This window comes from Dendrobates tinctorius, unplaced genomic scaffold, assembly GCF_039654945.1.
Source record: "Dendrobates tinctorius isolate UK_male_01 unplaced genomic scaffold, ASM3965494v1 ptg000470l, whole genome shotgun sequence".
NCBI lineage: Eukaryota > Metazoa > Chordata > Amphibia > Anura > Dendrobatidae > Dendrobates > Dendrobates tinctorius.
The window spans coordinates 112010-139278 of NW_027362132.1; the positions used below are offsets into that span (position 1 = coordinate 112010).

Below are 27269 nucleotides of genomic sequence, written 5' to 3' on the forward strand. Positions count from 1 at the left end.
ATTTGGAGAGCCCCTGATGTGCCTAAACAGTGGAAACCCCCCACAAGTGACCCCATTTTGGAAACTAGAGGTTCTTCAGAAGTTTATAACGTACAGCCGTAAAATTAAAAAATCATATTTTTTCCACAAAAATTATCTTTTCACCCCCAATTTTTATTTCCCAAGGGTAACAGGACCCCAAAAGTTATTGTGCAATTTGTCCTGAGTACGCTGATACTCCATATGTGGGGGGGGACCACTGTTTCGGTGCATGGCAGAACACGGAAGGGAAGGAGCGCAGTTTGACTTTTTCAACGCAAAATTGGCTGGAATTGAGATCGGACGCCATGTCGCATTTGGAGAGCCCCTGATGTGCCTAAACAGTGGAAACCCCCCACAAGTGACCCCATTTTGGAAACTAGACCCCCAAGGAACTTATCTAGATGTGTGAATTTTTGAAATTCCAAGTTCTTCAGAAGTTTATAACGTACAGCCGTAAAATTAAAAAAAAACATATTTTCTCCACAAAAATGATCTTTTCACGCCCAATTTTTATTTTCCCAAGGGTAACAAGACCCCAAACGTTATTGTGCAATTTGTCCTGAGTATGCTGATACCCCATATGTGGGGGTAAACCACTGTTTGGGTGCATGGCTCGGAAGGAAAGGAGAGCCGTTTGACTTTTTCAACGCAGAATTGGCTGGACCACATGTCGCATTTGGAGAGCCCCTGATGTGCCTGAACAGTAAAAACCCCCACAAATGACACCAATTTGGAAACTAGACCCCCAAAGGAACTTATCTAGATGTGCGGTGAGTACATTGAACCCCCAAGGGCTTCACAGAAGTTCATAACGTACAGCCGTAAAATTAAAAAATTATATTTTTTTCCACAAAAATGATCTTTTCACTCCCAATTTTTATTTTCCCAAGGGTAACAAGATCCCAAAAGTTATTGTGCAATTTGTCCTGAGTACGCTGATACCCCATATGTGGCAGAAAACTACTGTATTGGGCTCACGTCAGGGCTCGGAAGGGAAATAGTGATGTTTTGGAATTCATACCTTGATGGAATGATCTGCGGGCGTCATTTGCATTTGGAGAGCCCGTGATGTGCCTAAACAGTAGAAACTCCCCCCATTTTGGAAACTGGACCCCCCAAGGAACGTATATAGATGTGTGGTGAGCACTTTGAACACCTAAGTGCTTCACAGAAGTTTATAACGACCAGGTGTGAAAATAAAAAAATCATATTTTTTTCCACAAACATGATATTTAGTGCCCTATTTTTTTTATTTTACCAAGGGTAACAGGAGAAATAGTTGTTTTCTAATTTGTCCTGAGTACGCCGATACCCTATATGTGGGAGAAAACTGCTGTATGGGCATATGTTGGGGCTCGGAAGGGAAGTAGTGACGTTTTGGATTGCAGACTTTGATGGAATGGTCTGCGGGCATCACGTCACGTTTGGAGAGCCCCTGATGTGCCTAAACAGTGGAAATCCACAAAAGTGACCCCATTTTGGAAACTAGACCCCCAAGGAACTTATCTATATGTATAGTGAGAACTTTGAACCCCCAAGTGCTTCACAGAAGTTTATAACGTAGAGCCATAAAAATGAAAAAATAATATTTTTTTCCGCAAAAATGATATTTTCGCCCCAATTTTTTTTCCCAAGGGTAACAGAAAAAAATGGACCGCCAGAGTTATTATGCAATTTATCCTGAGTATGCTGATACCCCATATGTGGGGGTAAACCACTGTTTTGGCACCTGGCAGGGCTCAGAAGGATAAGAGCACCGTTTGACTTTTTCAACGCAGAATTGGTTGGAATTGAGATCAGACGCCATGTCACGTTTGGAGAGCCCCTGATTTGCCTGAACAGTGGAAACCCCAAAATTCTAACTTCAACCCTAACCCCAACACACCCCTAACCCTAATTCCAACCCTAACCATAGCCCTAAACTCAAACCTAACCCTAACACACCCCTAACCCTAATCCCAACCCTAACTCTAGCCCCAACCCTAACACTAACTTTAGCCCCAACCCTAACCCTAACTTTAGACCCTACCCTAACCCTAGCCCCAACCCTAACCCTAACTTTAGCCCCAACCCTAACATTAACTTTAGCCCCTACCCTAACCCTAACTTTAGCCCCAATCTTAACCCTAACTTTAGCCCCAACTCTAACTTTAGCCCTAATGGTAATATGGAATTAAATACTTTTTTATTTTATTATTTTTCCCTAACTAAGGGGGTGATAACGGGGGGGTTTGATTTACTATTTATAGCTGGTTTTTATGTTTGGCAGCTGTCACACTCTAAAAGACTCTTTTTATTGCAAAAAATAGTTTTTGCATCACAACATTTTGAGAGCTATAATTTTTCCATATTTCGGCCCACAGAGTCACTTGTGGTCTTGTATTTTGCGGGACAAGTTGACGTTTTTATTGGTTCCATTTTCGGGTACATGACATTTTTTGATAACTTTTTATTCCGATTTTTGTGATGCAGAATGAACAAAAACCAGCAGTTCATGAATTTCTTTTGGTGGGGGAGTTTATACTGTTACGCGTGTGGTAAAATTGATAAAGCGGTTTTATTCTTCGGGTCAGTGCAATTACAGTGATACCTCATTTATGTCGTTTTTAATGTTGTGGCGCTTTTAGACAATGAAAATAATTTTATATAAAAAATGATTATTTTTGCATCGCTTTATTCTGCGAGCTATAACTTTTTTATTGTTTCGCTGATGAAGTTGTATGGTGGCTCATTTTTTTGCAGGACAAGATGACGTTTTCAGTGGTACCATGTTTATTTATATCCGTCTTTTTGATCGTATGTTATTCCACTTTTTGTTTGGCGGTATGATGATAAAGCATTGTTTGCCTTTTTTTAAGGGGTTCAATAAAGGTGGTTAACTAGTGGGACAGTTTTATAGAGTGGGTTGTTATGGATGTGGTGATACTAAATATGTGTATTTTTGTTTTTTTTTATTTACATAAAGAAATTAATTTATTGGGAAATATTTTTTTTTCTTTATTTATGAATTTCTTAAAAATTATTTTTGCACATGTTAATTTTTTTTTTTTACTTTTTCCCAGGGTGGAACATTGCTATATAGTGTCAGATTGCTGATCTGACACTTTGCAGAGCACTTTGTCAGATCGGCGATCTGACAGGCAGTGTAGAAGGCTTCTGACAAGGCACCTCCCTGCAGGACCCATTGGCCATCTTGGATCCGGGGACCTGCAGGGAGGAGGCGCTCGGAACAATGTGATAACATCGCGTTGGCCTGAGGGTCTCAGGGAAGCACGCAAGGAGCCCCCTCCCTGCGCAATGCTTCCCTATGTCACAGGAACACTGCGATCATGTTTGATCACAGTGTGCCAGGGGTTAATGTGACAGGAGCGGTCCGTCAGCCAGGTGTCAGCTTTCTCCGTGAACGTGGCTGATCGCGTTGTATAACGTACTATTCCGTCCATGGGAATTAAGTCCCATGGCACATGGACTAAATAGTACATCATATGGCAGAGAGGGGTTAAAAAAGAAAAACTGAAATCTCACATGGTCATAAATATTCAGACCTATTGCTCAATATTGAGTAGACGCACCTTTTGAGCTAGTACAGCCATGAGTCTTCTTGGAAATGATGCAACAAGCTTTTTACACATGGATTTCGTTGATCCTCTGCAATTTTTCCTAGCAGATCCTCTCCACTTCCATCAGGTTGGATGGTGAAGGTTGTTGGACAGCCATTTTCAGGTCTCTCCAGAGATGCTCAATTGGGTTTAGGTTAGGGCTCTGGCTGGGCCAGTCAAGAAAGGTTACAGAGTTATTCTGAAGCCACTCCTTCGTTATTTTAGCTGTGTGTTTAGGATCATTGTCTTGTTGGAAGGTGAACCTTCAGCCAAGTCTCAGGTCCAGAGGACTCTGGAAGAGGTTTTCATTCAGGATATCTCTGTATTGGCCACATTCATGTTTCCTTCAATTGCAACCAGTTGTCCTGTCCCTGCAGCTGAAAAAGACCCCCATAGCATGATGCTGCCACCACCATGTTTCACTGTTGGGATTTTATTGGGTAGGTGATGAGCAGTGCTTGGTTTTCGCCACAAATACCCATTAGAATTATCACCAAAAAGGTCTATCTTCATCTTATCAGACCAGAGAATCTTATTTCTCATACTCTGGGAGCCCTTCAAGTTTTTTTTAGCAAACTCTATGTGGGCTTTCATATGTCTTGCACTGAGGAGAGGCTTCCATCAGGCCACTCTGCTATAAACGGCTGATTGGTGGAGGGCTGCAGTGATAATTGACTTTGTGGAACTTTGTGCAAGTGCGTAGAAGTTGTTGTGCAGCTGCTGTGTGGTGCTGCAGTCATCGGGAGGATGGCCAATAAAGAGGACCTGTTGAACGCACATCAGTCTCTGTCTCAAGTCTGTTCGTGGCAGAAAAAGGACCACCCCCCCAGTGGGCTCACGTACCTACATTTGGCATAGTCGGCAGGATCACCACTGCCAATAAACCAACTTCAGCGGTAATCCTGAGCTGAAGATCCAAAGGACCCAAGCTGAATGGGTTGAAACTTTACTTGTGTGGATTACAAACTTGGGCTGAGCTCGGGATTGTTGGCTGTAATCAGGAAAATCTGGAAAGGAAAAGGACTTTGCAGGATGGCGGCTCTGCGGCCTATACCTGGCCTTTTGTCTGGATTGCTGATGTCATCTCGCAGAAGAAGGCCAAAGAGCGGGAGGTCTGGGCACTGCTGCATGAAGAGGGGGAGGCAGCCATATCTGTCTCTTGATCTATCGGGCAGCTCGTATACAGCAACGCAGAGAAGGGCCACGGTCTTATTCGGGACATAGAGACCGGCCACAAGGTGTATTTAAACGTCGCCTCCATCAAACACGGGCGGGCCCTGCAGATGCTAGACCAAGTCTCCTACTACAAAGAATACTGCCCCCGTGGCTACTATGCCGTGGCGGCCATCACGTACCCCGAGCGATACGAACCCCCATAAAGGAGAGGAGGACTCCTGGGTCCTGGGCATCAAGGACACTTGAGCTCAGGGCCAGTTAAAGCATCCCAGGGATTTCACGGCTGTGGAGTTCCCTGCTGTTGGCAAAACATTGGCCGTCAGGAGATGGCCCGGAGCATCATTGGAACAATGGACTGCCGGGACTGCTGTGCGCCGTTGCACAGCATGGGGACTGTTCTGCGTCCCCTCGGGGTAAAATATTCCCACTCCTGACACGGCGGGGATGCATGGGGGTGCTCTCCTCAAAGGAAGGAGGAGCAATAATGTTTATGTTTATGCAAGTGAAGAAGGTTAAAAATGTTATACGTATTAAAAGTAGTATGGTTAAACCTATGTATAGTTAGTGTAAAATGTTGAAAATAAGAAAATGTTCAACAGGTCCCGGGTGCTGGAGTAAGAAAAATGCCGACCATGACTGATTTGAACTGAAAGCCTATAAAGAGAGCACGGCACTCAGGAATAGTTTGGTTGTTGGTGCTCAAGTCGGGTATCCCACCCATCAATCAAAAATGACAAAAATCTTGGCACTCAATATGTGAAATATTCAGACACTTTTATTTTGTGCATCCAGACAGAAAGGTTTAAACGTTTTCGGCCCAGGATAGGACCTTCATCAGAAAAATCTTGTCTTCTACATAGGGCAGCCAGACCACGGACCAGGGCTTCACCAGCGCAACTCAATTCTAGAGGTTGTATACCCACTGCTATCAGCGCTGTCTTCACTCCTTATTTTAGTGACCCTGGAGGTCCCTTTTCTGAAGCCCTACGCTGTACAGCTGCCTGTTCCAATTTTGGATGGCTCAGTCCACATACGCTTTCCAGACGCCAGCCATTTAACATTTTCACTGGCCATCCAGACTCTCTACTTTGTCCTTCTTTTGGCTACCATTATAAGGATTTATTTATTTCAGTAAGCGAGATTTTTCTGATGAAGGTCCTATGCTGGACCGAAAACGTTTAAACCTTTCTGTCTGGATGCACAAAATAAAAGTGTCTGAATATTTCACATATTGAGTGCCAAGATTTTTGTCATTTTTTATTTGAACTGAAGGTACAAGACAGTGTATGGAATTGAAACAGACATCGGTCCATAGATCAAGTCCTGAGTATCACAAACATCCCAAAATGAAAAAGGGAAGCTGACGATGACCTGGTAGGCTAGAGCCTCGGTCGTTGCGCTCCAAATTGCAAAATACCGCTGAAGGTGAGAAAAGTGGGAGAATCGCACCCGTTGAGAAATCCGGGTGGTCCTATTCCAACCAGAGAGAAATTGTCAGAGGCATATCCGCCGACAAGAAGCCATAAGCTACTTGGAGCATGATCGCCCCCGGTCTTGTTTGGCTCCCCGTGTATCACGGGCATTGCTTACCGACCGGTCAAACAAAAAAAAGAAGGTGCGGAAGCATCAGAAAGAAAAATAAAGGGGACGAGATTGTCGAGGACGACAATGGTAAAAGGAAGGGGCGGTGTAGGGAAGTGGACTGACCTATGGACCTGTCTGAAGCAGGAAGGTAAATGTAAAATGTGCTGGGAAAGTGCTTGATGTGGACTGCTGTACATGTGTGTGGGAAGACAGCTAGAGACAGTAGAAGATGGTAAAATACTAGGAAAGGCCACTAGGGGTAGACCAAGAACAGCAGGAAAGGGAGACGGTGCAGTACGGAAGTTTGGCCACAAGATGGAAGTAGGGAGCAGTGAGGAAAGGGCTTAAAAACAGCTTAAGGCTACGAAACCGCAGAGTCATGGGGGCGGAGTTACAGGAGCTCTGGAGGGGAATAAATAATTGGAGAGAGTTCTAGAAGAAAGCCAGTCCAGGAGGAGGAGCTCAGGAGAAGAAGAGACAGAAGGGAGAGACGGATAGAAGAGGAAGCTCCGGAAAAGACTGAGGAGAGAGACGGTCAGGGGGGTGGCCCAGACAGGAGAGCCGTAGGACAGAGAGAGCCCAGGGTACCAGACGGATGGACTCGGACAGGGGAAACGCTGTGGCCATGGACCTAATGGCAGTCACAGGAAAAGAACCGCGAGGGACGCCACTCTAAAAGTGAAAGGTACCCGGGCCTGTGCGTAGAAGGTGTCGTGCAGCTGCTGTGTGGTGCTGCGGTCATCGGGAGGACAGCTAATAAAGAGGACCTGTTGAACACATATCAGTCTCTGTCTCAAGTCTGTTCACGGTGGAAAAAGGACCACCTCCAGTGGGCTCACATACCTACACTGGTATGCGTGGTCCAATCCTTATAAATGGCACCCACCCCCATCCTGGTATGCATGGCCCCATCTGAAAACATAAAAACAAAAAAAATTACACTTACCTACCCGGCGCTCCCTCACAGCGTCCTGCTTCGATGCCAGCAACTGCTTTATGCTTGTAAGCAGCACATGGCAAGGACGATATGCATTGCTCACAAGCAGAGCTTAGCTGCCAGAGTACTCGCCGGGACTGGTCGCACAGAGAGCAGCGAGTATTCGTTCCTCTTCAGTAGCGCGAAGTGTCAGCCACCAGCTTCCTGCTGCTGCTGGCGGTCACTTGTGCCACTACTTAAGAGAAATCAATATTCATTGGATTCATTCATCAGAAGACTATTTAATATTGAAGTATATTCAAGCGCGACTAGATGAAAAAACCCCTAAAATCATGTATCATGTTAACCGACAGTCAGAAAACTAGCCACATATTGGCAGATCGCAGACTTCAAACTATATACTGTGTAAGTTTATAAGCCACTCGTGTCAGGAATAGATAGTATGTGACAATACAGTATAATTCTTGTGTTTTTCTCCTATAGAGACTGCCCTAGTCCAGGAGGACTCGACCATATGATCCTCTCTATGGTCCAGGAGGACCTGACCCAGCGATCTGCTCTATGGTTCTGGAGGATCTGACCCAGAAGTTCCCCCATGGTCCTGACCCAGAAGTCCTGGTGCTAATGCCCTATATCAGCCCACCCTTCCTATGGCCGGGTCCTGAGTATTGTGTTGCTTCCCTGCTAGGCTGTTTGATCTACTCGGTTGCTCCCTGTATTCTGTGCCCTTGCACTCCGCCCTGTTGTGCTTCTTCGCACACGCTCTGTGCTTGTACTTCGCCTGGTGTCCTGTCTTTATCTGGTGTCCTGTACCTGGTCATGTGTCCTGATTCTAGCCTTGTGTGCCTTCTCTGTGCTGTCTTATTGTGCTCCTTTAGCACAAGCTCTGCTCCTTTCCTACACTCTGTCCTATCGTGCTCTTTTGCACAAGTCTTTTCTGTACTATACTGTTATGAATGAGTCACCGTAGGAGGCAAAAACAGAAATGCTAGCTAAGTCCAGAAAACCAGAGAAGTTGACAGCTATGGGATTGCAGACCCCTGAACCTATCAACAACAACTAGCAGTAGCCGTGGGGGGTTCCTACGATGCCCTAGACCCCTCGATCACAGCCAGAGAACTGCCTAGCCTAAAGACAGAAAGGGAAATGTAAACTGCCCCAGAGCAGACCCCAAAGCAATAGGCAGCCCCCAACATATAATGACGGTGAAGCAAGAAGAAAAAACACTAACACAGATAGATAGTCTGAGCAAATGATGGGGCCCAAGCTAACTAGACAGGACAGGATAGGAAAGCTGCCGTCTGCAATCCGCGAAAAACCCTATGAAAATAAGAGCCAACAGACTGACAGGGAAAAAGGCCCTGAAGACGCTAGGCTTCAAAAAGACTATGGCAGTACTCAGGTATTTTCTGAAGACAGAGCAACCGGCAAAAAAGGAATTCAGCTCACCCCAGCAGGGAATGGCAGAATCCAGAAAAGCAAGGCAAACTAAAACCAAAACACAAATGCAAAAAGGCAAAGCAGAAAACTTAGCTTTTGAGGAGCAGGAATCAGGCTGGTCTCCTAGAATTCCACAGAGAAATCACCAGCGAGGAGGAAGGGCGTCGGCTGCCTTATATCCAGTCAGAGATCTCCGTCGCCCAGTCATCCTCTCCCAGCTCAGGTGCTTGGTAATCAGCCTCACTACCTTCCTTCACCAGAAGAGGGAGTTCATCAGACCTCAATGGTGAAGGGGAAAATGAACTCATAACAGTACCTCCCCTTGAGGAGGGGTCACCGAACCCTCATCCACGCCACCAGGGCGATCAGGGTGAGCCTGATGAAAGGCACGCACCAATCTTTTGGCATGAATATCAGAGGCAGAGACCCAGGAATTATCCTCCTGACCATAACCCTTCCACTTAACCAAATACTGGAGTCTCCGTCTAGCCAGACGGGAATCCAGTATCTTCTCTACCTCATATTCCATGTTACCTTCAACCAATACAGGGTCCGGAGGTGCCACCCCAGGAACTACTGGTTCAACAAACCTCTTCAACAAGGACTTATGAAACACATTATGGATTTTAAATGTGACAGCAAGAGCCAACCGAAAAGAGACCGGATTAATGATCTCCAAAATCTTGTAAGGCCCAATAAATCTAGGCTTAAACTTAGGAGAAGCTACCTTCATAGCGATATTTTTTGATGATAACCAAACCATATCACCCACCTTAAACTGGGGACTAACGGTCCTATGTCGGTTGGAAAACCGCTGGGCCTTTTCCTGGGAGAGAGATAACTTATCCACCACTTGGTCCCAGATCTGGTGCATTCTCTCCACCACAGTGTCAACACCTGGGCAGGCAGAAGGCTCCACTTGGCCTGAAGAAAATTGAGGATGAAACCCAAAGTTACAAAAAAAAGGTGACATCAAAGTGGCAGAACTAGCTCTATTATTTAAAGCAAATTCGGCCAAGGGCAAAAATGAAACCCAACCATCCTGATCAGCGGAAATAAAATATCTCAAATACGACTCCAAGGTCTGGTTTGTTCTCTCCGTCTGCCCATTGGTCTGAGGGTGAAACGCAGAGAAGGACAACTGAATTCCCAGCTTGGAACAGAACGTCCTCCAAAATCTAGACACAAACTGAACTCCTCTGTCAGATACAATGTTCTCAGGAATCCCGTGCAAGCGAACCACATGTTGCAAAAACAGGGGCACCAACTCAGAAGAAGATGGCAACTTAGGGAGTGGTACAAGATGAACCATCTTAGAGAACCTATCACAAATCACCCAAATAACAGTCATTCTCTGAGAGACAGGCATATCAGAGATGAAATCCATTGAAATATGGGTCCATGGCCTCCTGGGGACCGGCAAAGGCATCAGCAACCCACTAGAGCGAGAACAAGGTTTAGACCGGGAGCAAGTCCCACAGGACTGCACAAAATTCCTGACATCACGAGACAAGGCGGGCCACCAAAAAGACCGACTCACCAGATCTCTAGTACCAAAAATACCTGGATGACCAGCCAATGCGGAGCAATGAACTTCAGACATCACTCTCTTCTTCCACTGGTCAGGAACATACAACTTTCCACTGGGACAACGCTCAGGTTTGTCCTCCTGGAACTCTTCCAGAGCACATCTCAAATCAGGCGAGATGGCAGAAAGAACTACCCCTTCGCCTAAGATGGTAGCAGGCTTGGTCACCACAGGAGAATCAGCAAAGAAGCTCCTAGAAAGAGCGTCAGCCTTGACATTCTTAGTGCCAGGAAGAAAAGAGACCGCAAAATCAAAACGTGTAAAAAACAAGGCCCATCTAGCCTGTTTAGGGTTCAAGCGTTTGGCCGACTCCAGGTAAATCAAGTTCTTGTGGTCGGTGAGGACCACGACTTGATGTTTAGCTCCCTCCAACCAATGTCTCCACTCCTCAAATGCCCATTTCATGGCCAACAGTTCCCGATTCCCCACATCATAGTTACGTTCAGATGGGGAGCACTTTCGGGAAAAGAAAGCACAGGGATTAATTTTAGATGTTACAGGATCCTTTTGGGACAAAACAGCTCCTGCACCAATCTCAGAAGCGTCCACCTCTACCTGGAACGGAAGTGAGACATCAGGTTGCCGCAAAACCAGGGCAGAAGTGAATCTTCGCTTCAGATCCTGAAAGGAAGAAACAGCCTCCGGAGACCAATTCAACACATCAGCACCCTTCTTAGTCAGATCAGTCAATGGCTTGGCAATACTAGAAAATTTTGCTATAAATTTCCGATAAAAATTAGCAAAACCCAAAAACTTCTGAAGGGCCTTCAAAGAAGTGGGCTGAACTCAATCATAAATGGCCTGTACCTTGGCCGGATCCATTTCAATAGTTGACGGAGACAAAATAAATCCCAAAAATGAAATCCTCTGTACCCCAAAAAGGCATTTCGATCCTTTGACATACAGGGAATTCTCCCTCAAGATCCGGAACACCGTCCGAACATGTTCCACATGAGAATCCCAATCCTTGGAGAAGATCAAAATATCATCCAGATAGATAATCAAAAATTTATCCACTAAGTCCCGGAAAATGTCGTTCATGAAGCACTGGAAGACAGAAGGGGCATTAGTGAGCCCAAAAGGCATCACCAGGTACTCAAAATGTCCCTCTGGAGTATTAAACGTCGTCTTCCATTCATCCCCATGCTTAATGCGGATAAGATTATACGCCCCCCTGAGGTCAAGCTTGGTAAACCAGCAAGCACCTTTAACTCTGGAGAATAGATCCGAAATCAGGGGTAATGGATACTGATATTTAATAGTAATTTTGTTGAGGGCACGATAATCAATACAAGGCCTCATTGAACCATCCTTTTTGGCCATGAAAAAAACCCCAGCACCTAATGGTGAAGAGGATGGTCTAATATGACCCTTCTCCAACGCCTCCTTAATATAGGATCGCATAGCCTCGTGCTCGGGTACAGATAAATTGAAGAGCCGAGCCTTGGGAAATTTACACCCTGGGCTCAGTTCAATTGCACAGTCATAACTCCTATGAGGAGGCAAAGACACAGACTCATTCTCACTAAATACATCATAAAAGCCCGCCAAATAGTCAGGAACATCATGCGACTGATGGGAGGTGGAAAAACCGGAGCCTCACTAAGGGCACACCGACAACCCCAACTCACCACAGACACAGATTTCCAGTCCAAAACTGGATTATGAATTTGCAACCAGGGAAACCCCAGAACAATGGTATCATGCAAATTATGCAACACCAAAAATCTGCAATTTTCTTGATGGTTTGGGCGACCAGCATTACCACCTGGGTCCAAAACTGAGGTTTATTTTTCACCAAAGGAGTAGCATCAATCCCCCTCAAAGGGATAGGCGTCCACAGAGGTGTCATAGGAAATCCACAACGTTTAGCAAAATCCAAGTCCATTAGGTTCAGGGCTGCTCCCGAATCCACAAAAGCCTTGGCGGAAAATGTGGACAGGGAGTAGATCAGAGTAATTGCCAGAAGAAACTTAGGTTGAACACCACCCACAGAAAACGTGTGTGCAAAACGTTTCTCTTGTTTAGGACAGACATAAATAATATGCGAGGCATCTCTACAAAAAAAACACAGCTTATTACGCTTTCTGAACTCCTGACGTTGCTCCCTGGACAAAACTCTATCACACTGCATAGGTTCAGACACATGTTCAACAGGTGGCAACACCTCTCGTGCAGTCCTGCGTTCACGTAAACTCCGATCAACCTGAATGGCTAATGACATAGAATCGTCCAGACCAGAGGGAACAGGAAATCCCACCATAGTATCTTTTACGGCTTCTGACCAACCCTTCCAAAAGAGAGCTGCCAAGGCATTATCATTCCAGGCAGTAAGGACCGCCCACTTTCGGAATTTTTGACAGTACAATTCTGCAGAATCTCGACCCTGGCTCAATGCCAACAGGGTCTTTTCAGCCTGATCAATAGCATTAGGGTCGTCATACAACATCCCCAAGGCTTGAAAAAATGTGTTCACATTAGTCAGACTAGGATCATCAGGTTTCAAAGAAAACGCCCAATCCTGGGGATCGCCACGCAGCAAAGAGATGACAATTTTAACCTGCTGCGCGGAGCTCCCTGACGAGTTAGGCCTCAAGGCAAAAAATAATTTACAATTATTTTTGAAATTCAAAAATTTAGAACGATCCCCAAAAAACACATCAGGAGTAGGAATCTTTGGTTCAGCAGCATGTGAATGAGCAAGGTAGGCGGAAATTCCCCGCACTTCCGCAGCGAGCTGCTCCACCCGATCAAACAATTGCTTTATCTCCATTGAGAGAAAAAAAATTCCCCCTATGGCCTCAGAGATATAGAGGAAAAAATATATACACCTTTTTTTTTTTTTTACACAATTCTTTCCTGCTACTGAGTACCCTAGGATCTGCGGTATGGCTGGTGATTCTGTTATGATTGAGTCACCGTAGGAGTCCAGAAAACCAGAGAAGTTGGCAGCTATCGGATTACAGACCCCTGAACCTATCAACAACTAGCAGTAGCCGTGGGGGGTTCCTTCGGTGCCCTAGACCCCTCAATCACAGCCGGAGAACTAAATAGCCTAAAGACAGAAAGGGAAATCTAAACTGCCCCAGAGCAGACCCCAAAGCAATAGGCAGCCCCCAACATATAATGACGGTGAAGCAAGAAGAAAAAACACTAACACAGATAGAAAGATAGACTGAGCAAATGATGGGGCCCAAGCTAACTAGACAGGACAGGATAGGAAAGCTGCTATCTGCAATCCACGAAAAACCCTATGAAAATAAGAGCCAACAGACTGACAGGGAAAAATGCCCTGAAGATGCTAGGCTTCAAAAAGACTATGTCAGTACTCAGGTATTTTCTGAAGACAGAGCAACCGGCAAAAAAGGAATTCAGCTCACCCCAGCAGGGAATGGCAGAATCCAGAAAAGCAAGGCAAACTAAAACCAAAACACAAATGCAAAAAGGCAAAGCAGAAAACTTAGCTTTTGAGGAGCAGGAATCAGACTGGTCTCCTAGAATTCTACAGAGAAATCACCAGCGAGGAGGAAGGGCGTCGGCTGCCTTATATCCAGTCAGAGATCCCCGTCGCCCAGTCATCCTCTCCCAGCTCAGGTGCTTGGTAATCAGCCTCACTACCTTCCTTCACCAGAAGAGGGAGTTCATAAGACCTCAATGGTGAAGGGGAAAATGAACTCATAACACTATACCTTGCCGTGCTGTCTGTTCGCACCTTGGCCATGTACTCTGTCTTGAGCTCTATCTTTTCATTCTGACCTTCCGTGCTCCTTTAGCACAAGTCTTATCTTGTACTCTGTGCTTTGCCATATACCCGGCTCTGTGTCTCAGCATATGTTCCACTACCTGTCTGTACTCTGCTCTATGTCTCTGACTTGGGTCTGGGCTCTAGCATACGCTCCGCTTCTATGTTGTAGCCGGCTTTGTGATTCAACCTACGTTCCGCTCCTTGATTTGTACTTTGCCTTGCCTTGTTTCTTTGCGGGCCCTTTGCACGCGCCTGGCCTCCCCTCGCCCGCCTATTTGTGCCTCAGCCATGCCTGCCTTAGCTGTGTCCGCCTGTTGTGCCTCAGCCGTGCTCGCCGCAGTCTGGCCCGCCTGTCTGAGCCTCAGCCCGACCAGCTAGCCAGTGCCCGTCGTACTCTTTGCTTCCTTGCACTCACGCTGTCTCTGCACTGTGCAATGCGTGCCACCTTGGCACGAGCAGGCCCTAGCCTGCTCCTTGGCATACCTCCCTGTGCATCTCTAAAGCACTCACAGGTCCTGCCATGAACCCTGGCATGCCTCCTAGTATGCATAGGCCCTAGCCTGAACCCTGGCATGCCTCCTAGCATGCACAGGCCCTAGCCCTAGTCTGAACCTGGCGTAGCCCCTAGCACACACCTTGCCTTGCACCCTGCCTTGGACCCTGGTGTGCCCCCTAGCACGCACCGTGCCTTGAACTTTGCCCTGGACCCTGGTGTGTCTCCTAGCACTCATCCTGCCTGGAACCCTGCCTTGGACCTTGGCGTGTCTCCTAACATGCACCATGTCTTGAACTCTGGCGTGCCTCCTTGCCTGAACCCTGGCTTGCCTGACAGATGCCCAGAGCCTGCCTATCGCTGCCAGAGGTTCGGAACCTGATGACTGCGGCCTGATGTCCGCAGCTGAAGTCCAGAGACTGTCGATCGTTGCCAGATGTCCGGAGTCCGATGCCATCTAGCCCTTGCGGGACCCTGGTGTGCCACCTAGCACATATCATGTCTTGGACCTTGGCGTGCCCATGCACGCACCTTGCTATGTTTCACTTTGTCCTTGTAACTATGTCTTGTTCCTGATTAAACCCTGGGACCACGCTTTATTGAAGAAACACTGTGACCACGCTTTGTTATGTCTTGTACCCTGCACGTTCCCTGTTGCCAGACACTCACACCTGTCTTCCTTGAGTCGGCCGCCTGGTTCCAGCAGTCGTGGTGGATCACCCCCTTGGTCTTGCCCCTGACACTCTCTGTATAGGGGGTGATCCCTCACAAGGTCAGCTAGCCCTAGGTGGGTGGGTGCCACTCTAGAAATCGACTCAGCTGAAGCTGACTCCGTCACAGTATACAGTATGTCACCTCACCCTATATAGTGAACTTAGGGGTACATGTTTTTTCTATTAGTCACCTACTGACTAACCTTAAGGGGGTGAATTATGGGTATAGTTTTACATTTGGAATAAAGTTAAGTTTTATTCTTTTGTCAGCAAACATGAGGAATGACAAGAGACAACCCATTTAAGAAGATTATATTTTGGTTAAAACATTATGAACATATGAACATAAAAAAGGCTTCTCCCTTATGTGACGTGTCTGATGTTTATTAACAGTTGATTTCCAAGCAAAATATTTCCCACATTAAGAAAATGCAAATGGCTTCTACTCTGTGTGAGGTCTCTCATGTCTAACAAGAATCGCTTTCCGGTTAAAACATTTCCCACATTCTGAACAGGAAAAAAGGCTTCTGCCCTGTGTGCGTTCTTTGATGGTGATCTAGATCTATTTTCCATTTAAAACATTTCCCACATTCTGAACATGAATATGGCTTCTCTGCTGTGTGAATTCTCTCATGTGTAACAAGACTTGAAATCTGAGTAAAACATTTCCCACATTCTGAACATCAAAAAGGGTTCTCTCCTGTGTGAGTTCTTTGGTGCTTAACAAGATCCCCTTTCTGGGTAAAACATTTCCCACATTCTGAACATGAAAAAGGCTTCTCTCCTGTATGAGTTCTTTGGTGCCTAACAAGATCCCCTTTCTGGTTAAAACATTTCTCACATTCTGAACAGGAAAAAGGCTTCTCCCCCGTGTGAGTTCTATGGTGATCAACCAAACATGATTTCCGGTTAAAACATTTCCCACATTTTGAACAGGAAAAAGGCTTCTCCCCTGTGTGAGTTCTACAGTGAGTAACAAAATGTGATTTATCTGCAAAACATTTCCCACATTCTGAACAGGAAAAAGGCTTCTCCCCTGTGTGAGTTCTCTGGTGTTTAACAAAATGTGATTTCTGGTTAAAACATTTCCCACATTCTGAACAGGAAAAAGGCTTCTCCCCTGTGTGAGTTCTTTGGTGCTTAACAAGATCCCGTTTCTGGTTAAAACATTTCCCACATTCTGAACAGGAAAAAGGCTTCTCCCCCATGTGAGTTCTATGGTGATCAACCAAATTTGATTTCTGGCTAAAACATTTCCCACATTCTGAACAGGAAAAAGGCTTCTCCCCTGTGTGAGTTCTACAGTGAGTAACAAAATGTGATTTATCTGCAAAACATTTCCCACATTCTGAACAGGAAAAAGGCTTCTCCCCTGTGTGAGTTCTCTGGTGTTTAACAAAATGTGATTTCTGGTTAAAACATTTCCCACATTCTGAACAGGAAAAAGGCTTCTCCCCTGTGTGAGTTCTTTGGTGCTTAACAAGATCCCCTTTCTGGTTAAAACATTTCCCACATTCTGAACAGGAAAAAGGCTTCTCCCCCATGTGAGTTCTATGGTGATCAACCAAATTTGATTTCTGGCTAAAACATTTCCCACATTCTGAACAGGAAAAAGGCTTCTCCCCTGTGTGAGTTCTCTGGTTGTTAACAAAATGTGATTTCCGGTTAAAACATTTCCCACAATCTGAACAGGAAAAAGGCTTTTCCCCAGTGTGAGTTCTATGGTGATCAACCAAATTTGATTTCTGGTTAAAACATTTCCCACATTCTGAACAGGAAAAAGTCTTCTCCCCTGTGTGAGTTCTATGGTGAGTAACAAAATGTGATTTACGTGCAAAACATTTCCCACATTCTGAACAGGAAAAAGGCTTCTCCCCTGTGTGAGTTCTCTGGTGTGCAACAAAATGTGATTTCTGGTTAAAACATTTCCCACATTCTGAACAGGAAAAAGGCTTCTCCCCTGTGTGAGTTTTATGGTGAGTAACAAAATGTGACTTATGTGCAAAACATTTCCCACATTCTGAACAGGAAAAAGGCTTCTCCCCTGTATGAGTTCTCTGGTGGGAAACAAAACTTGTTTTCAGTGCAAAACATTTCCCACATTCTGAACAAGAAAAAGGTTTCTCCCCTGTGTGTGTTCTCTGGTGAGTAACAAGCTCTGATTTCTTATTAAAACATTTCCCACATTCTGAACATGAAAAAGGCTTCTCCCCTGTGTGAGTTCTCTGGTGAATAACAAAATATGATTTATCTGCAAAACATTTCCCACATTCTGAACAGTAAAAAGGCTTCTCCCCTGTGTGCATTCTCTGGTGTGTAACAAAATGAGATTTCTTGTTAAAACATTTCCCACAATTTGAACAAGAAAATGACTTTTTTGCTTTAGGAGCAGTTTGTTTTTTAATGCCTCTTTTGTGACTTTGATTTTCCTTAGTAGTCAGTAATGAATCAGAAGATGGGACCTGTTTCTTAGGATCAGATGACAGATCTTTACTGTGAATGGATGATGGTATATCTGGAGTAATAGCAATCACTTCAGTCATATTTTGTAGGATCTCAAGATCATCAGATTTAAAAATTAAAGATGTCAGCTGTCCCTCTGATCTCCTGGAGCAGTCATCTGCCAAGACAAAAAACAATTTTCTTTAATAAAATATCATTGAGTTTTATATTTTGAACATTTCTATTTAAAGAAGTTGTCCACTACTGTAACTTTTTTTCATAAATCTTGCTATTATGTGCCAGTAAAAACATCCACTGTGTTTATTTTAGCAATATTACCTTTTATCATGCTCTAGCAGCACATTTTCAGTGCTGGCTCCAGCTCTCATCGGGTTAATCGACAACTTCCTTTCTCCCAACTTACTGTGCTCTAATACTACAAGTTCCATGATGCATTGCACTGGCCTGTAAGCCAGCACCGAGCACACCCACTCCAAAACACACCCAAACCCCTCCCTCCTCTCTCTTCAATCTGAAGCATCTTATTGTAAGGGTCTGTGCACACGTTGTGGATTCTACTGCGGATCCACAGCAGATTCTCCTGCATTGTATAGTACCATTATATTCAATGTAAAACAAAAACCGCTGTGCACATGGTGCAGAAAATCAGCAGCATAAACGCTGAGGGTTCATTTCTGCAGAATGTCAATTCTTTGTGCGGATTCCGCAGCATTTTACATCTACTCCATTATAAGAATCCGCAGGTGTCAAAATGCAGGTGAAAGCCGCACAAAATCCGCAGGTAATACGCCGGTCATTTTACCTGCGGATTTAGCAAAATCCACACGGAAAAATCTGCAGCACAATCCGCCACGTGTTCACATAAAACACATTGCAAGCATCATGAGCGCACACACACAGGAGCGCGCACAGACACAGACGTTCTTAATAATAAGTCCCCATGTGCACACCGTTATAGTGCTGAGAGCTATAAGGCTGTGTGCACACCGGGCGGATTATTCCACACAGAATCCACAGCTCTTGGCAGAAAATGCAGGTGCGTTATTGATGCGCTTTTTGATGCATTTTTTATGCGGTTTTTGCTTGTGAATTGTATGCGTTTTTGTAACCTAAATAAAGATATGTCATTTAACAAAAAAAGATTTGTGATGTCATTTCTGTCCGACCTCCTCTTTTACACTTGTCCAACCCACACTCCATTACACACGTAGATAGATAGAAAGATAGATAGATATGGGATAGATAAATATGGGATAGATAGATCTATCTATAGATATATCCATGGATCTTTCCATAGATATATCCATAGATATATCCATAGATATACTGTATCTATAGATATATCCATAGATATGTCCAGAGATATTTCCAGATATTTCTATAGATATTTCCATATCCATGTTTATTAATGAACAATGTTTCATTTTAAAAAATAAAAAAAATGGCGTGGGCTCCCGTGCAATTTTCTGTGCCAGAGGGGGAAAGCCGACAGCCGGGGGCCAATATTTGTAGCCTGGGAATGGGGCAATACCCATGGCCATTTCCCAGGCTATGAATATCAGCCCGCAGCTGTCTTCATAGCCTTTACTGGCTATTAAAATAGGGGACCCCCCAAAAAATGACCTGGGGGTCCCCCTAAATTTTATAGCCAGAAAGCTGCTGGCTGATATTCATAGCCTAGGAAGGGGCCATGGATATTGGACCCCCCCAGCTACAAATACCAGCCTGCAGCCGCCCCAGAAATGGCACATCTATAAGATGAGCCAATTCAGGCACTTAGCTCCTCTCTTTCCACTCCCGTGTAGCTGTGGAATATGGGGTAATAAGGGGTTAATGTCACCTTGCTATTGGAAAATGACATTAAGCCTGGTTAATAATGGACAGCCTCTCCATTATTAATCTTATAGTAATAAGGGGTTAAAAAAACACACACACATAAAAGTATTTTAATGAAATAAAACACAACACCAATATATTTTTATTGCACGCCCAGATCCAAGCGACGCCCTCAGTCTCCTGTAATAAAAAGTAAAAAAATAAACAAACCATATATTCCCTGTCTGACACATTCCTATTAATAACGAATGTCCCACGATGATCTCCCCTATATGTCACTGCTCTTTAGGGCCTCACAGTGATGAACTGACAGGAGACAATGGCTCCTGCAGTGCATCACTGAGGTTACATGAGTTCAGGCTCTCACTTTACAGCAATGCTGAGTGAAAAATAGGGTTAGGGCTTGGGTTACGGTTACGGGACCTCTTTCCTGGTGGCGGAGGGATACACAGCGGAGGATTACCTCCGCCTATCATTTCATTGCTGGGGCCCCTGGAGAGCGGTCGCATCAGCTGATGCGGCTGCTCTACACGGGAGATCGTCGTTATTATCTGGAATACAGCGGAAAGGTGAGTATAGGTTGCTTTTTATTTTATTTTTATTACAGGAGATTGATGGCTTTGGGGAATTAGGTGATTGGTAAGTATGTACTCTATGTTATGTGTTGTATGCACTTCAGGCATTTTCTGTTTTAAAAGAATGTTTTGCGTCTAACCCAATATTGATTCAGCCTGATCTAGATCGCCCCTTTGTGGTAGAGGTTGATGCCTCTGAGGTTGGAGTAGAAGCAGTGCTATCACAAGGCACGGCATCCCTCACTCAACTTCGTCCATGTGCCTTCTTTTCCCAAAAATTCTCTTCCACTGAGAGAAATTATGATATAGGGAATGGGGAACTGTTGGCAATAATATGGGCCTTCGAGGAATGGCACCACTTCCTCGAAGGTGCGGAACATAAGATCACCGTGATCACGGATCACAAGAACATGACCTACTTGGAATCAGCAAAAAGACTGAATCTGTCACGGGGTTACCGAGACAGAACAGAGCCAGAGAACCGCAGCGTCTTGTGGCTCCTGCATTGCCGCTGAGAAGAAGCACTTCTCCGGCGTATTAAGGGTGTTTGTTTCTTTCAGCAGGACAGGGGTTAATCAGTCATGTGGAAATCCCTGCTTTCAGCTGTGCTTGGTTAACCACTCCTCTCTCCTATAAAAACTAGGTCCACAGGCCAGATCTTTGTCTGAGATAGCATTTGCTTCAAGGATCTGGAGAGAGAGAAAGGAGCTGGTGTTAGGAGTGCTGGAGGAGTTCATTATGCGACGACTGTGTGGTTTGCACGCTTGGAGATTCCTCATCCATTCCTGCTTTGTTTTCTTCCCCCATCCTTCACACCCTGGTGTATACCTCTGTTGCTTGTGAGAGTATTATTTGTGAGTGGAATTTTCTTTTACCCTTGTCTCGTTCCCCTGTCTGTCGGGTTGGTGTACTTCGGTACACGGTAGCACCTCTCTTCCCCGGGAGAGGGGAGGGGGGCAGACGCAGGGCTAAGCTAGGAGACAGGGCTAGGGCAGAGGCCTCGGCATCCTCGCCATCTGAGGTATCCCGGGAAACAGGGCGAGTTAGGGTGCCCCCTAGTGTCAGGACCAGGAAAGGTGCCCCTGGTCTCAGTTTACTCGCCAGTCCAATCGTGACAGAATCCTAGACAGGCAAGGTGGGCCCTGTTCTTCTTGAGATTTGATTTTGTGATCACTTTCCGACCAGGTACTAAAAATGTAAGGGCTGATGCCCTCTCTCAAAGTTTTTGCCCCTCACAGGCCGAGGACTCTGAACCAGCTCTAATATTGGCCAACGGGATTGTTGTTTCGGCTGTGTCCTTGGATCTTCTGGAGGAGATCCGTAGATCCCCAGAACAAGCCCCTGACACTACGCCTCCCCAAAAATTGTTTGTTCCGGCCACATTCCGCCTGCAAGTTCTGAAGGAATCACATGATTCCGTCCTTGCAGGGCATCCAGGTATAAATAGTACCATCAGACTGGTGACCAGGAATTTTTGGTGGCCAACTGTAATAAAGGATTGTAAGGACTATGTACTGGATTGAGAAATCTGTGCTCGCGCTAAGTCTCCCCATAATCGCCCTGCCGGCTGGCTCCAGTTCTTGCCTAACCCTGAGGGTCCATGGACCCACATCTCCATGGACTTTATTACTGACCTATCGCCCTCAGAAGGGAAGACTTGTACCTGGGTGGTGGTGGATAGGTTCAGTAAGCAGTGTCATTTCGTTCCTCTGTCTGGACTACCTAATTCCGAAACCCTAAGTAAACTGTTCATTATTCATGTTGTACGACTGCATAGCGCTCCTGTGAATATTGTGTCCGACAGGGGTACCCAGTTTGTTTTGAAATTTTGGAGGGCGTTCTGCAAATGCATTGGCATTGAATTGTCCTTCTCCTCTGCCTACCACCCAGAAATCAATGGTCAAACCGAGCGACCCACTGGAACAATGAATCTCCGTTGTTATGTGTCTGAGCATCAGTCCAATTGGGTGGAACATCTGCCGTTAGCAGAGTTAGCCCTGAATAATCAGTACCAGGAGTCCATCAAGACTACCCCTTTCTTCTGCAATCGTGGGCTGCACCCACGCTTTGGTTCATTCTCTGCTAAGATGTCAGAGCTCCCTGGGGTAGAAAGATCTATACATCAGTTAAAGATGATTTGGTCAGAAGTGAACACAAACTTGAAAGGGGCTCAGGTTAGACAAGCTTCGGCTGCTAACAGACGGCGATCCAAAGGGCCGCACCTGGGAGTTGGAGACAAAGTCTGGCTTTCTACCAGGAATATTAGGCTTAAAGTGCCGTCTGCAAAACTGGGTCCCAGGTTCATTGGTCCATACGAAATTAGAGGTGATTAACCCAGTAGCTTTTCGTCTAAAACTCCCTCAGTCATTCAAACTGCCAAATGTTTTCCACAAGTCTCTCCTCAAATTGTACCGCTCCCCAATTCGTCCTGTCCGGTCCCCTCCTCCTCCAGTTTTGGTCGGGGGTGCCTTGGAATACGAAGTCCAGGGTATCCTTGAGTCCCGCTTAGTGAGCGGGTCCGAGCAGTATCTGGTGCACTGGAAGGGCTACGGTCCGGAGGAGAGGTCCTGGGTCCTTGCTGGTGACATTCATGCCAAGGGGTTGATCAGGAAACTTCACCTCCTTCACCCTAACAAACCAGGTTTTGAGGGTCCGGAGGCCCCTCCACTGGGAGGCGCCGGGCGGTCACGTCGCCGTCAGATACAGGGACTGCTGTTTCGGTCTCAACCACTGGGAGGCGCCGGGCGGTCACGTCACCGTCAGACTCGGGGACGGCTGTTCCTGCCTCGGCCACTAGGAGGTGCCGTGGTTCCCCCGTGGGTGGTGGTGACAGAGAAGGGGTTCCTGAGCAGACATCTGGTGGGCGCAGGCTCCGCTTCTCTGTCAGTCATGAAAGGGTTGGTGCATCACCATCTGACCTGGTCCTGGGGGCGGTCCTAATGACATCATCAGACTGTGAGCCTGTGAGGGATAGCCTGATCCTTCAAATACCTTGGGGCCTGTCTTGCAGGTCGCCAGATATAGTCTTGGTTTCCCCAGTGTGCTAGTTTGTTATTTGCTATCTTTGACTCTGACCTATGCCTGGATTTCTGACTCTGTTCCTGCCTGACTATTTTGTACCTCTGCCTCCCTCCCGGTTTATGACTCTGACCTTGGCCTGGCTTTGACTCTGCTACTGTCTGCCGTTTTTGTACCTCTGCTGCCCGCCTGGTTTAGACTTGGATTCCTGACTACGCTTTTAGTCCCGTCTTTTAACCCCTTTCTGGTGACCGTCCTGCTCTGGTCCGCTGCTCTTATTCAGACAGCACCTCCTGGGCTCTGCTGTAAATCCAGATCCTTGTATAGGGGTAAAGGGTATCGGGGTTGCTCGGGGTGCTGTCTTACTGCCACCCAGACTCACAGACGGACGTCACAGTAATAAAACAGCTTTACTTTCCGTTTGTCATCAGTGGGGGCCACTGTGAGATCCACATACAGTGTAAACTCTTCCTTCCAATGTCTCCAAGTCTGGGACAGATTACATGAAGTGATATCCAGTCCCTGAGGGGGCTTCAACCCAGTCTCCATGTTGCAGTAATGTCAGGGAATCTGTACTTACAGGTGCTGGGATCCTCTGTCCAGTCCCAGCCTCACACAAGCTCTGAGGGTTTGCAGGTTCTGTGCCCAGCTGCCACCATGATCTGCTAGTTGTTTCCTGTCATGGATCGCACTCTGTGGATATCTCCAGGCTTTTTATTACATGAGAGGCAATCCACCATTACAAGATGTCTCCTTACAACTAACCAACAAGTTCCAACACTCTATAGTACACACATAACGAAGTGAGACCCCTAGAGGCCACATCATCATGTAACATATTGCTACAATACCCGCTATTATTACCCACAATGCCCATCACTGCCAGCCTTATGCCTCCATGACGGCTTTACAATCTTCCACACACAACCACGTTTATGAACTGTTTTGACATTCAAGCATTTGGTTTATTTAGTGACAGAGACATTTGAGTAGAGCTGACTTACCAATTTCCGGGGGTAGGTGGGGGGTCTCCAGAGACACAAGCTGGGCACAATATATTGGGCACTACAATGACATTTTTGCTGTGAAACTTCTACTATGAGTTTCTGGAAATCATCCATGTAGTGAAAATGGTCACTATATCCCTAGATGAATTCCCAGAGGGGTGTCATTTCCAAAATGGGGTCACTTCAGGGGAGATTCTGTTGTTCTGGCACTTAGTGGCTCTCCAAAGTGCCATAACATCAGAATCCCCCCTGAAGTGACCCCATTTTAGAAATGACACCCCTCTGGGAATTGGAAATGACACCCCTCTGTGAATTCATCTCTGGGTGTAGTGATCATTTACCTATCTACCTACTTTCCAATGTAATATCTGGGGTTAAAACAATATTTTAGTGGTAAAAATGTACGATATTTCTCGGACTATAAGACGCACTTTTTCCAAAAAAAATTTGCGTCTTATAGTAGGAATATACTTACAAATGCTGCGGTGTAGCTCTGTGCTGCGTGGAGGGCTCTGCCGGCATTTTGTCAAAGCCCGGAGACCCCCACAGTTCCATTGCTGCGATGCGGTGTTCTCCGGAAAAATGGCCGCTGTGAATGTCGCATGCTCAGATTCAGATCTCGTCCTGAGATCTCGTTGCTGAGATCTGAATCAGAGCATGTGCCGCCCCCAGCTGCCATTTTCCCGGAGGCCACCGCATCGCAGTAATGGAGCTGCAGGGGCCTCCGGCTTTGACAAAATTGCGGTGGAGCCTCCTACGCAGCACAGAGTGCTGCCTCCCCAGCACAGAGCGCTGCTGCCGCCTCAGGTGGAGCGCTGCCACCCTAGCACAGAGCGCTGCCGCCCAAGCACAGAATGCTGACGCGCCCCAGCACAGAACACCCCTGCCGCACCACCCTGGGATGGGATTTTCCAGAGGCCACCGCACAAGCCTGGACTACCGAACAACCTCTGTGACTACTCTTGCACCTGTGCTGATCCCCCCGGTAAGCTGAATTCGGACTGTAAGACGGACCCCCATTTGGCACATTTTTTTCCCCTATTTTCCTTTTGAAAATTTGGGGTGCGTCCGAAAAATACAGTAATTATTTCTTCTTCACTGGCCAATGGTATAATTTTCTATGAAACAGCAGTGGTGTCAGTATGCTCACTGCACCACTAGAAGAATTCATTCAGGGAAGTATTTGGTAAAATGCAGTCACTTTTGGGGCTTATGCAGTTCTGGCTCCTCAGGGGCTCTGACAATGTGACATGTCACCAACAAACACTTCCAGCAAAATCTGCTCTCCAATATGGCGCTCCTTCCCTTCTAAGCATTGCCATGCGCCCAAACAGTAGTATTCTCCCACATATGGGGTATCAGCGTGCTCAGGAGAAATTGCACAACAAACTGTATGGAGCAATTTCTCCTGTTCCCCTTATGAAAATGCAAAATATGGAGCTAAAATGATTTGTGAAAAATGTTATTTATTTCCATGGCTCTACGTTATAAACTTCTGTGAAGCAGCTGTGGGTTCAAGGTGCTCAATACACATCTATATAAGTTCCCTAAGGGGTCTAGTTTCCAAAATGGGGTCCCTGTTTAGGCACATCAGGAGCCAAATGCAACATGGCAACGGCTAATTATTCCAGCATATTTTACATTCATAAACTCAAATGGCGCGTCTTCCCTTAGGAGCCCTGCCGTGTGCCCACATATGGGGTGTTGGCATGCTTAAGAGAAATTGCAAAACAAAATGTATCGTCCATTTTCTCCTGTTACCCTTGCAAAAGTTAAAAAAATTAGGTCTAAAGGAAAATTTGTGTGAAAGAAAAGTAAATGTTTATTTTTTCCTTCCACATTCCATTCATTCCTGTGAAGCACCTGAAGGGTTAATAAACTTCTTGAATGTGGTTTTGAGCACCTTGAGGGGTGCAGTTTTTAGAATGGTGTCACTTTTGGGTATTTTCTGTCATATTGACCCCCCAAACTCACTTCAAATGTGAGGTGGTCCCTAAAAAAATGGTTTTGTAAATTTTGTTGTAAAAATGAGAAATCGCTGGTCAACTTTTAACCCTTATAACTTCCTAACAAAAAAATTTGATATAGTTGATATAGAGGCTACTGCGCAGGCGCCGCCATCACCGGTGACATTTTGCTGGGTGTAATTTTTTTCTAAGCCTCACAATAGCCACAATATTATAGGCATTATCATCAATAATATCAATGCTATTATATGCATTATGTAATAATGGGGGCAGGTCAGTGAGGGGTCAGCGACCTGTCATAAGCCAATACAGATGAATGTGTAATCAGAGCACCACATAAAGCCCCGCCCACAGCCCCACCCACAGCCCCGCCCCAGAGCACGAGAATCTCATTAACGGAAAACTACAAATACAGATTACACAACAGTAAACCAGAGTTGCCCTCATTTATGGTGGACCATTGGAGCTACTATGGATCCTGACCAGAAGATTAGAGAAAATAATATTGCTCCCCATTTCAGGAGAGATTGTGCAGTAATCTGAATTCCTTAGGATCAGAAACAATGTAATTGGTTGTAAGTTCTATAGAAAAGGGCTTTCAATGCCCAAAGTCATTTGAACAGTTTTTAGTGGAGGAGAATGTTGTGGTCTAGAGGCAAAATGGTGATCATGGTAATACGGCCGGACTACACCACCGATAAAGCAGCCACAGCCGGTGACTGAGAGGAATCTGTGACTTCTCTGCATTCAGTGGTTACTACTCACCTGGGTAGTCATATGTGGGAATCTCCTCTTTACACCGCTCATCACCCCTCACATATGTCTCTGTAGTGTTAATATGGGTCAGATCTTCACCCTGAAACAAATATTGTAAAAGTCACCGACAGATGGAGAAGTCCCATCTATGATCAGCTCTAATCCTGCCATCTCCACCGCTCTCATTACACAAGTATAAAACATATAATACTGGTGGATAAAACAAGACTGAGCACAAGACCTTCACAGCCGTCTACACATCACAGGGGAGATCTCCTGACACCTTCTCTCCATCTACCTGATGATCCTGAGGAGCACTGGGATCTTCTTGGTTACAGTCCTGTGGAAGAA

At 45.7% G+C, this 27269-nt stretch overlaps 1 protein-coding gene across 1 annotated transcript; it reads right to left on the bottom strand.

The window, feature by feature from the left end:
• Window positions 1-15591: 15591 nt before the first annotated feature.
• On the bottom strand, window positions 15592-17908 carry LOC141077908 (uncharacterized). Its single transcript, XM_073564678.1, has one exon. The coding sequence runs from the start codon at window positions 17837-17839 to the stop codon at window positions 15980-15982; it is 1860 nt and encodes a 619-aa protein (XP_073420779.1). The 5' UTR covers window positions 17840-17908; the 3' UTR covers window positions 15592-15979.
• Between the last annotated feature and the right edge of the window lie 9361 nt (window positions 17909-27269).

Coding starts and splice junctions, on each gene's coding strand:
- LOC141077908 (XM_073564678.1), bottom strand. CDS start 17,839: ATGACTGAAGTGATTGCTATTACTCCAGATATACCATCATCCATTCAC.